Source organism: Andrographis paniculata, unplaced genomic scaffold, assembly GCF_009805555.1.
Source record: "Andrographis paniculata isolate CXL003 unplaced genomic scaffold, ASM980555v1 Contig62END, whole genome shotgun sequence".
Lineage (NCBI taxonomy): Eukaryota > Viridiplantae > Streptophyta > Magnoliopsida > Lamiales > Acanthaceae > Andrographis > Andrographis paniculata.
The window spans coordinates 1,506,268-1,516,478 of record NW_026137598.1 but is presented as its reverse complement, the minus strand read 5'-3'; the positions used below and the strand labels follow the sequence as shown (position 1 = coordinate 1,516,478).

General features: G+C 29.0%; 1 protein-coding gene across 3 annotated transcripts; it reads right to left on the bottom strand.

The window, feature by feature from the left end:
- Positions 1 to 1,973: 1,973 nt before the first annotated feature.
- Positions 1,974 to 5,832, bottom strand: LOC127261138 (uncharacterized). 3 transcript variants are annotated; one of them, XM_051289351.1, is made up of 3 exons: positions 5,597 to 5,832; positions 3,811 to 4,947; positions 1,974 to 3,686 (listed from the first exon to the last, which is right to left on the bottom strand). In XM_051289351.1, the coding sequence occupies exons 2-3, from the start codon at positions 4,930 to 4,932 to the stop codon at positions 2,307 to 2,309; spliced, it is 2,502 nt and encodes an 833-aa protein (XP_051145308.1). In that variant the 5' UTR covers positions 4,933 to 4,947; positions 5,597 to 5,832; the 3' UTR covers positions 1,974 to 2,306. The 3 variants fall into 3 exon arrangements, with proteins under 3 accessions (XP_051145308.1, XP_051145306.1, XP_051145307.1); XM_051289349.1 differs by having other exon boundaries at positions 3,811 to 4,937; XM_051289350.1 differs by having other exon boundaries at positions 3,811 to 4,932.
- Positions 5,833 to 10,211: the final 4,379 nt, after the last annotated feature.

The window sequence follows — 10,211 nt, the reverse complement described above, 5'->3', positions numbered from 1 at the left end:
CACTCGACCAGATATTGCTCATGCAGTCCATATTGTGAGTCAGTTCATAGCCGCTCCGAGGACCTCTCACCACTCTTCTGTCTTATATATTCTTTGTTATGTGAAAGGTACTCTTATGCATGGCTTACACTTCTCCTCTCACTCGTCCTTGACTCTCAACGGTTACTCTGATGCTGATTGGGCTAGTGATCCCGCCGATCGTTGTTCGACCACTAGTGTCTACTTCTTCCTGGGTGATGCTCTCATCGCTTGGCGCAACAAGGAGCCGACTTTAATTCTCGCTCGAATGTCGAGTCAAAGTATCGTGCTATTGCTAACTCTACTTCAAAACTTTTATGGCTTCGTCGAGTACTCATTGATTTTGATAATTTGATATTTTTCATCCATAAATTCGGTATATCAAATTATTGATATAGTATTGTGATGGTAAAATATCAAACCAAAATTTTTTATACATTAAACGATTTACGATATAAATTTGGTATGTCATAAGAAACCATTTATATCAACAACCAAATTCGATAAATTTGATGTATTGTATATTTTAAATTTTTTATAATTATAATATTTATTGTGCTAATTTTATTAAATTATTAAAGTCAATTTATGTTTTTATTATCTAATTGCATATATTGATTTATAATCTATACAATAATTATTTTAAAAAATAATTTCAGTAAATCAAATAGTTAATATTAAAAATTAGAACAAAAAATATTTTAATATTTTATCAAATAAAAAAAAATTAAAACAATATTTTATTACTTAATCTAACTAATTAACTACATAATACAATAATTCTTAATATGTATGCCAAAAAAAAAAAAAAAGACCAATTTCATGGGACAAAGAGGTATGCATTTTAAGTTTAATATAAAACATAATGAAAAAAAAAACGAAAATAATTTTATAGTAAGATAAAGACTATATTTAGGCCTATTTGAATTAGTTTAAATAATACACAGAAAAAAAAAAAAAAAAAAAAAAAAAAAAAAAAAAGAGAGAGAATAATAAGTTAACAATTAAAGATTTGGATAAATTGTTATAAAAGTAACTTTTTGAAAAAAAAAAATATATATTCTTTGAATATAATAAAATAAAAAATTCTTTTAAATTGTAACAATATTTAAAATGACATATTGTAATCTAATTATATATTTTTTTATAGTACATTTATAATTTATTTTACATTATATTAATTATTTCTAATAATTTTGAGTTTATAATTTAGTATTTAAATTATAATTTTAAAATTTAATTTAAATATGATGTATAGAATAAAAATAAAATTATATTTTCAATTTTTAATTAATATAGAAAATAATTGTTTTTATATTATATTATAATTAATATTATGCATATTTTCAAAAAGCTATTTTGATTTTGAATTTGTAAATGATTTTTTAATCAAATATTTCACACTACTAGATATCTCGTTCGTATACATCTTTTTGCTTTCCGAGCCTCCATTGAGTTCATGTAATTGGATAATTGATTTGAAATAGATAGAAATAAAAAATAGAATAGTACATCCTACATCCTCCCTCCGTCCACTTATAATGTTTACATTTACTTTTGACTCGATATTTAAGAAATAATAGTATTTTAATTACAGTGAGTAGTTAAAAGTAGTATAATGACATTTTTGTCCTTACTTTTTTTGGTAAAGGTAATGATGTAATATAAATCAATGGTATTTGTGAAAAAAAGTAAAATATTTAATGAAATATTAACTTTGTAATTGGACGTCCCGAAATAAAAATATATAAACATTGTAAATGGACTGAGGAAGTACTAAATATAATAATTTAAAAATTAAGTAATATAATGAAAAAAATATATATATTTATTTTTTTATTTGAATAATATAATGAAATAAAATATGAAATAGAAATTAAATATATTTAATTATTTTTATTTTAAAAATATTGCAAAAAATTTGAAACAGGTAAAAAAAAAATAAAATAAAAATAAAATGTTGCATGGTATTTGAGAATAGATATGAAAAGAAAAGGATAATATTTGGTGAACAAAATAAGGAAGATTTTGGGCTGGAAATGAAGCCAAAATAAAATTATAATACATGTATGGTTATGCGCAGGAGCTGGAGCTGGAGCTGGGGTTGGGGCGGTAGTAGCTAAGTTTAGTTTAGCGTTTGATCAAAACACAACCGATGAAGAGGACGACGACAAGACTGTATTCTATATAATCTATAATCTATAAGCTATGATCTGAAGTGAGTAATTAATTAATTAAGGGTAAGGGTAAGGGTGTGTTTGTTTGGGGACAGACAGTGAGCGAGTGAGTCAGTCAAAGGGACGGGGAATAAGACCGAGAGAGGAAGAGAGCGGAGTAGGGCGGGTGGACATTATTATTATTATTTCGGCAACCACATTCCTGACAAACCAGTGGAGGCAAGATGGGCACTGACCTGCCATCGTCATAGGAGCCTCGGCCTCCTCCTCTCTAGTATTATTTGTGGCTTGGCGGTGGCGGCACTGGCACATCAAGGGACGTGCCCTCACAGGACATACTTCATTCCGCCGGTGCTCAATCCCAAATGCAGCTAGAATGGTGTGTGTGGACGCCCTTGCAATCTGCTTGAACCCCATGTACCCTAACCCTAATCCTGTATCCCCATTTCCATTTCCATTTCCATTTCTGGACAACCTTTTTAACTCACTCCTAACCATCCACTGCACCTGTGCCTTCTTTTCTAATGAACAACTCATAGTAGTAGTACTAGTAGCAGTAGTAGTAGCACCCTGCACCTCTCTTCTTCTCCTATGATGATATGATGAGAATAATCCACCAGCAGGTTTACAAGGCCTTCGCCGCCACACCCCATACTCTGAATTGGAACTGGAAATGTTCAGTCCAGTTCCACCAAAGGAGTAGTAATAGTTGCCTGATGATGATGATGGTATAGAAGCTGCTGCTGCTGCTTCATGGGGAAGCATACCATGGTTCAACATCAGAGACGGGAGAGGGACAGGGACTTGTCTCTGACTCTGATGATACCCATACCCATACCCATACCATGGAGGAGGAATTTCCGTAGAAGAAGCATTGGTCAGCAACATTTGAGGGTGAGGGTGAGGGTGACGTGTGTTGAGTGGTGCTACTGGCGCAGGGGCATCAACCCCTTCTTGAGGTAAAGCTACTCCATCGCCAAAAACACCATCATCACTCCTCCTAGCCCTGCTGCTGCAATTCGGAATCTGATGATGGTGAATCTGGCGCTGCTGTATGCTCCTCCGTCTTTGATGCAGTGTAAAAACCCCAACCCCAACCCCTGATCCAGAAGCAGTAGGAGGCTGCTCTGGAATTGGAATATCATCTGCATCTCCATCTCCACTACAAGGAGGTTTACTGTTAGTGGATGGGGAGTAGTAGTAGTCTCCCTGTCCCATTACTAGACTTCTTGATGATGATGATGATGACCCTACTGCCAAATTGGGAGTTGGATTCGGAGCTGCTGCTGCTGTGGGCTTGCAACCATCGCAATACCAATTTCCTTCAGGCACTTCATGTCCAAGGCCAATGCAGTAAGTATGCGCAGGCGAATCGCAGACGTCGCAAAGAAGCATAAGTGCATCGTCTCCTCCTTGATCACACTCCGTGCAGACAACATTCTCATATGGATCCAGGAATGCCCTGAGCTCTTCCTCGCTTGGTTCATAAACCTGTAGAAAATAATACTCACTAATATTAATATTAGCAAAATACTGCTACAACTACAAGTATAATAATAACCCTTAAGAGATATCTAATTTAAGGGTTTTGATAGATAGAATGAATTCCAGCTACCTGATCCCGCATGGCGACTTGGATAACTGCATCCCTAGAGCCATCTGCCCCCCGTCTAGTCGTCGTCCTACTGATGGTTGAAAACCTTTGCTTGCAGAGTGGACACCGAGATTCCACCTTCGACCACTCTATGATGCAACCAAAACAAAAGTGATGGCTGCAGCAATCTAATATTCCCCTCATACTTCTCTTTCCCTCCTCAGATAGACAAATGCCACACGCTGGCTTCCCTGCTGCTGCTGCTTCCATCATCTCCGGATCAACTACCTTGCCCTTTTTCCTTTGTCCTGGCATAGTTTTTTCATCTTCAATCATCTTCACAGGATTCAAAGATATCAAATCAGAGGTTTCTCTCTTTTCCCGCCAGGTTGTAGGGTTGTCATCTGCAAAATCCTTAGTTTTGCATCTGCCTCTTCTCGGTGAAGCTTTTGGCCTTGTCAGTTTCCTTCTTTTGTTCCTCTTGAAAGCCTTTGCATTCCTCTTCCTCTTTCCTCCACCAGAAGTCTCAGTCTCCCTCACACTCTGTTCATCCATCTTATTCTTCTTGGCAACCAGCACCTTTTCCTCGTCGTCAACACCATCAATCTCACATGGCATAAATTCCTCATCATCCGAAATTGTATAGTCACTATCTAGTAGCATTTCTTCTTTGTAAGAAACTTTAGCTTTCTTCCTAGGCTCCTCCTCATCACAAGCATCCACATTTAGTTTGGTAGACGAAGCACTAGTCTTCCTTTTCAAACCATTTCCTTCCATAACATAAATGCCATCAAATTTGCCTTCTCTCCCATTGTTCACTCGGGTAGCCTTAGAAAATGCTGCTGCTTCTTCGTTGTAAATGTCCCTTCTCTTTCTCCCACTCCTCTTTGTTCGATGCAAAGTCGGGCGTCCTCTTGATTTTCCACCTGCTTTAGTCCCTTTCTTCACCAGCTTCTCCACCTCTTCATCTTCCTCCAATTCCTCATCAGCAAGCGAGTAACAATATTCATCTTCCGACTCATCAAACTCCTTGTCTTTTTCTCCAACCATGTAATCCTTGTCTGACTCTTCCAAACCCCTCTTCTCCTTACCCACCATATTTGTAGTCTTGCACTTGCTTCCGTTGTTCCCTCCCCTTGCCATCTGCCCTGGCCAGCACTCAACAAATTTGGTGAAAGAAACCCGTTAGTATTTCAAGTGAACTAAACTCATAAAAATCAACGTGGAAGCCATTCTACAACCATGGACAAATTGCCAGCAATCTGAAATGGCAACTAGATTATTTTCCACATTTGATTGCAATATCATCGAATTCTCATTTCCGTATAAACCTCAATCAACCAAACTAAATCAGGAAAATGTTAAAAAGGAAAAGTAGGAAAACTAAGCAAATCAGCTGCCAAAATGTTCCATCTACAAAACTCCATTGGACGCCCCATTCCAAACGTTCCAATATTGACCTGAATTGCCCTAGAAAACAAGAAGGCCCCAGATAGAACCCTAGATAGCGATAAAAGAACAACACGACTTCAGTTTCAAAATTTCAGCAATTCACGTAATTGCAACCGAACCACCCAAGCTCAGTTCGCGGAACACCTTTAAAACGAAACCGACTTGACAGGAACAAATTATAGCAACTCTCGGAAAATTCCCGCAATAACGGCAACTAGAACAACCACCCAAAAGAACACAGAAAGAAGTCGAACGAAAATCAGTACATAAAACTGAAAATGAAGACACGAATCAATAAAAAATCAACAAAAATTCCGTTGGAGACGAGAGGAAGAGAGAGAAGCCAATTTCAAACCTGTGCAGCCGTTCGTGAGTGACAAAGAAGCTAATTCCGCTTCGACTTAGCTTTCCTTGGTTGCCTCTCCAACGACGCACACAATCACAACCAATGAAACACAGAAAACAAGAACTACTGTTGTATTTGTTAAACGAATGTAAGTAATACAAATAGACGACACATACAGACGTCTAACATAGATTATATAGTGCTACTATGCAATTACAAAAAGGCCACTCTCTCCCGGGGCTGGCTAGCTCGTTAGAATAAAAAAAATTGCTATAAGATCATCGCAGCGTAGATGTCTCAATTATTTTTCACTTTTTACACCACTTCTTTTCTTTTCACCATATTAGACTATCCGAAATGGGTATATCAGTTTTTGGAATCTCCATTATTTTTCTTATTCAGGTCGGTTTCTTTCTCTGCTACGTCAGCGTAAATACTCTCTTCAATTTTATATTCTCAATTCATCCTAATTTTTTAATAAATTTTTATTTTTATATTATTTTTTAATTATAGTTTTAATTTTTAGTATTAATTATTATATTATATTATTATTTGTCAATATTTCAATTTATTAAAAATTATGAAAAAAAAATTATATTATTTATGATTTAAAATTAAATTTAGTTTTAATTTATTTTTAAATTTTAATTTTAATATTTAATTTGTATTTTTATTGTTATAATTATTATTGATTAATTAAAAAATAAAATATAAAAATAATAATTAAATTTTTTGAAGAAAAAATTATATTATATTACATTACATTGCAATTACAATAGAAATATTTAAAATCAAAATAAGAACAAATAATTTAATTATTATTCATCGAATCAAATTATATGTATTTTGTTCTATGTTATTCAAATTATCTTGTCTTTTATTTTATATTAATATCTTATTCTTAATTATTTATGTATAGTTAATTATAAACTAAATATATTTATTGTTTAATATAATTTTATATTATTTAATTGTGTTAAAATTTATAATTATATTTTATTTAATAAATTAAATTAAATTTATTAATATTTATTTTTTTAATAGAATTATATAATATTTGTATTTATATATTTTAAATTTCAAATTGATAAGATATATTCAATATTGGTATCATTTCGTAGAATACAAAATATTATGAATTATAAAAATACTACAAAATTTAAATATAACAATAAATTCAATATAAATTAAAAAAACAAAACATATATAATATATTATATATATACATATATATACCTAAGTGTCAAGTGTGCCAATTAAATTGAGATACATGGCAATGGAATCGCACCTTCCCAGCATCTCCGAAGCACGGTTTTATTAATTTTTTTTTTTAAAAAAAATGATGATGTGGCGCATCTCCGAAGCACGGTTCCGGAGGAGATGCGCCATTGCGGATGCTCTTAGGGCTGTCAAACGGGTTAACTTGAATTTAACATTTAATTAAACGGGTTATATTTGAAATCTTAATGTGACGATTTTACTAATGGGTTAACTTAAATTTGACATTTATAGCATATTTAAGTCTAAAATTTTTAAATTTTAATTTAAAATTAAAATTTTTACTAACAAAATTTTTAAATGCATAATACATATATTAAAGTAAAAACTATTTATTCATATTATTAAAATTGATATTTCAAGAGTCCAATTAACAAACAATATGTGATAGTACACAACAAAATCATTTTTTTTATTCTAATTTTGTAGAATTTTAGTTTAAATTTTATTTTAATTTATTTTTATAAAATTGACCATGAATATTTGAATTGAATTGATAAAATTTTTAAAATATATTTAAATTTAAAATAATATTAATTAAACCGGTTACACGGTTATTTTAGGTTGAAAATTTGAATTTAAACCTGACATATTTAATTAACTAAATTAAAAGAATTTGACCCAATTATTAATTGGATCAAAAATTTCAACCAAAACCCAATTATTCTGAATGAAATTCAAGTTTGGTAATCAGGTGGAGCCAATTTTTGGTTGCCCTAACCACATCACTATAGATAACTAATTTCTATTTTATATGAAAATAAAGAAACTTAATCTAATTTTTTTAATTAATTTTTATTCTCGTATATATACATATTATTTTTTATTTATAATTAAATGATAAATTTTTTATCAATATTTTGATTTATTAATAATCTATTGAAATAAAAAAATATATTATTTATTATTTAATTAAGTTTATTTTTAATTTTATTATGAAATTATTTTGTTATTGTTAATTTTTTTTAATAATTTAATTATTGATATTTATATATTATAAATTTAAATTAATAAAATATATTCAATATTAATATCATTTTTTAAAATAACTTTTTTATATAAATTTTTAAAAAATTAAAAAAATTAAAATATAATAATATATTAATATAAATTAACGAAATAATTCATATACATATCATATACTCCCGTCGTCTCATAAGAGATGCCTTGTTGAAAATTAATACAAAATTAAAGAATAATAATATTTAATTAAAAAATAAATATAAAGTAAAATTTAAAATCTAAAATGTCTAAGGAGTGTATATATATATATATATATATATATTATGCATATGCCATGTGTCCCATTTAGCAAAAACCAAACATCTCCCATGCATTTCTGGAGATGCTTGGATGATGATATCTTCATTTTTTGTGGGTTTTTTTTTTTTGTTTAAATGTTGAGGTGGCGGATTGTAGAGATGCCCTAAGTTTCTTTTGCTATTTTTTTTTTATATATATATTTTATTCTCCATATATCATGTTTATTTTTTTATTTTGTTAAGTTTCATTTATTTTTTCAATTTTTAAAAAAGAATTATTAATTTTAATTTTATTTATAATTTTTTTATTATAAGCAAACTAACTAATTATTTTAATATTAATTTATATTTATTTTTAATATACAATAATTATTTTTATTAATAAAATTTTAATTATTTATTAATTATATTACTTTTAAATTCATATGTTTATAATAAAGTGGACATGATATCAGAAATAAAAAAGAGTATTATTTAGATGTTATAATTTTTCTCTTTAATATTATTTTTTATAATTCTCTAAATAGGAGTATTATGTTAATACTAAATTTTCAAATCCACAATGAAACAAAGTACTATTTTTATTTTTAAAATCATATATTTTTTTATTTCTTTTTATTTTTTTACTATAAAATATATAAAATAAAAAAATATATATTATATTCTTTACATTTCATTCCATTACAAATGATTCATTTTTTTCTTTCTTGTTCTTTTCACAAAAGATGATTATTTTTTATTTTTGATAAATTTATCAATCTTAAACGCATTTAACAAATACAAATAAATTTAATTAAATTACACTTTTACATGTAGGACCACTAAAAAATCCTTTATTTATATTTCTCTTCTCACTTAACAAATACTTTTATTTACATTTAAAATATTTATTTTTATTTAAAAAAAACTAATTTATAGTAATGATAATATATAAATACACCCCCAGTTCCATATTTACCTATTCGTTTAATGATAATACATAAATACACCCCCAGTTCCATATTTACCTATTCAGTTGCTTTTTCACGAAGTTTTAGAGATATTAGTCTTATATTAGATGTAGTACAAATAAAAGTAAAAAAACTAACTAGCTTTATTAGTATGGTATGGTATAAATGTAACGATATTTGAATAATATATTGTAAATTTAAGGATATTTGTAATATTAGATATATAATACAGTTTCTAAAAAAAAATAAATACTTTATTATGGGACGAATTAAAATAAAAAAATAGATAATTTATTTAGAAACATAAGATATATATTTTTTGTTTATTTGCATTATATTAAATTTTATTTTCTATAAAATAATATTTATATTTTATTGATATATAATGTTAAAATTATTTAAATACAGATTTTAAATTTGTTTTAATCATATATAGGGTGTGTTTGTTTGGGGGTTTGGATTTTGAGTTGTGATTTGAATAGTAAAAATTTTGAATTTGAATAATTGTACGATGTGATATAAATAGGTGTTGATGTGATATTTTGAATGTAAAATTGATTTTTAGTATAATATAAAAAATGAAAAATAAGTGTTTGATTTGATGTTTTTGGGAGGAAAAAATTGAATGAATAGTAAAATTTTGCACAAATCTTACAACCGAACACACCCATAATATACTTTCATTACACACAATTATCTAAATAACTAATAACACTATCTAAATAACTAATTTATATAACTTAAACTCTCGTGCCCAAACAAAAATTATCACGGACAAAGAGAGGATTATAATTTACATAAAAAAAAAAAAAAAACAAATAAATCTATTTTTGGACGCATGAATGAATAATAATAGTAAATCCAATTCCAATTCCAATTCCAATACTAGCGAGACAGGCGCAGAGCAGAGCAGGTATTCCACCTTTTGGTTAATGAAAGAGAAGGCTCGGGCAATGCCCAAGTAGCGCCTTGCTGGCTGCCAGCATGCAATAGTATGTATTTCAAATTCATTTCTGGAGAATTATTATTATTATTATTATTTTATTATTATTATTATTGAAAATTGCCAATTATTGAATGTAAATTGTGCACGTAGTCGGAACGTGTAACTTTGGTAAATTTATAGTTCGGTGT

Bases quoted from the DNA above. Each gene is read 5' to 3' on its own strand.
- LOC127261138 (XM_051289351.1), bottom strand. From the start codon at position 4,932: ATGGCAAGGGGAGGGAACAACGGAAGCAAGTGCAAGACTACAAATATG. The intron at 3,687-3,810 runs GTAGCTGGAATT...TATTTTCTACAG, and splicing joins AAGTCGCCATGCGGGATCAG to GTTTATGAACCAAGCGAGGA.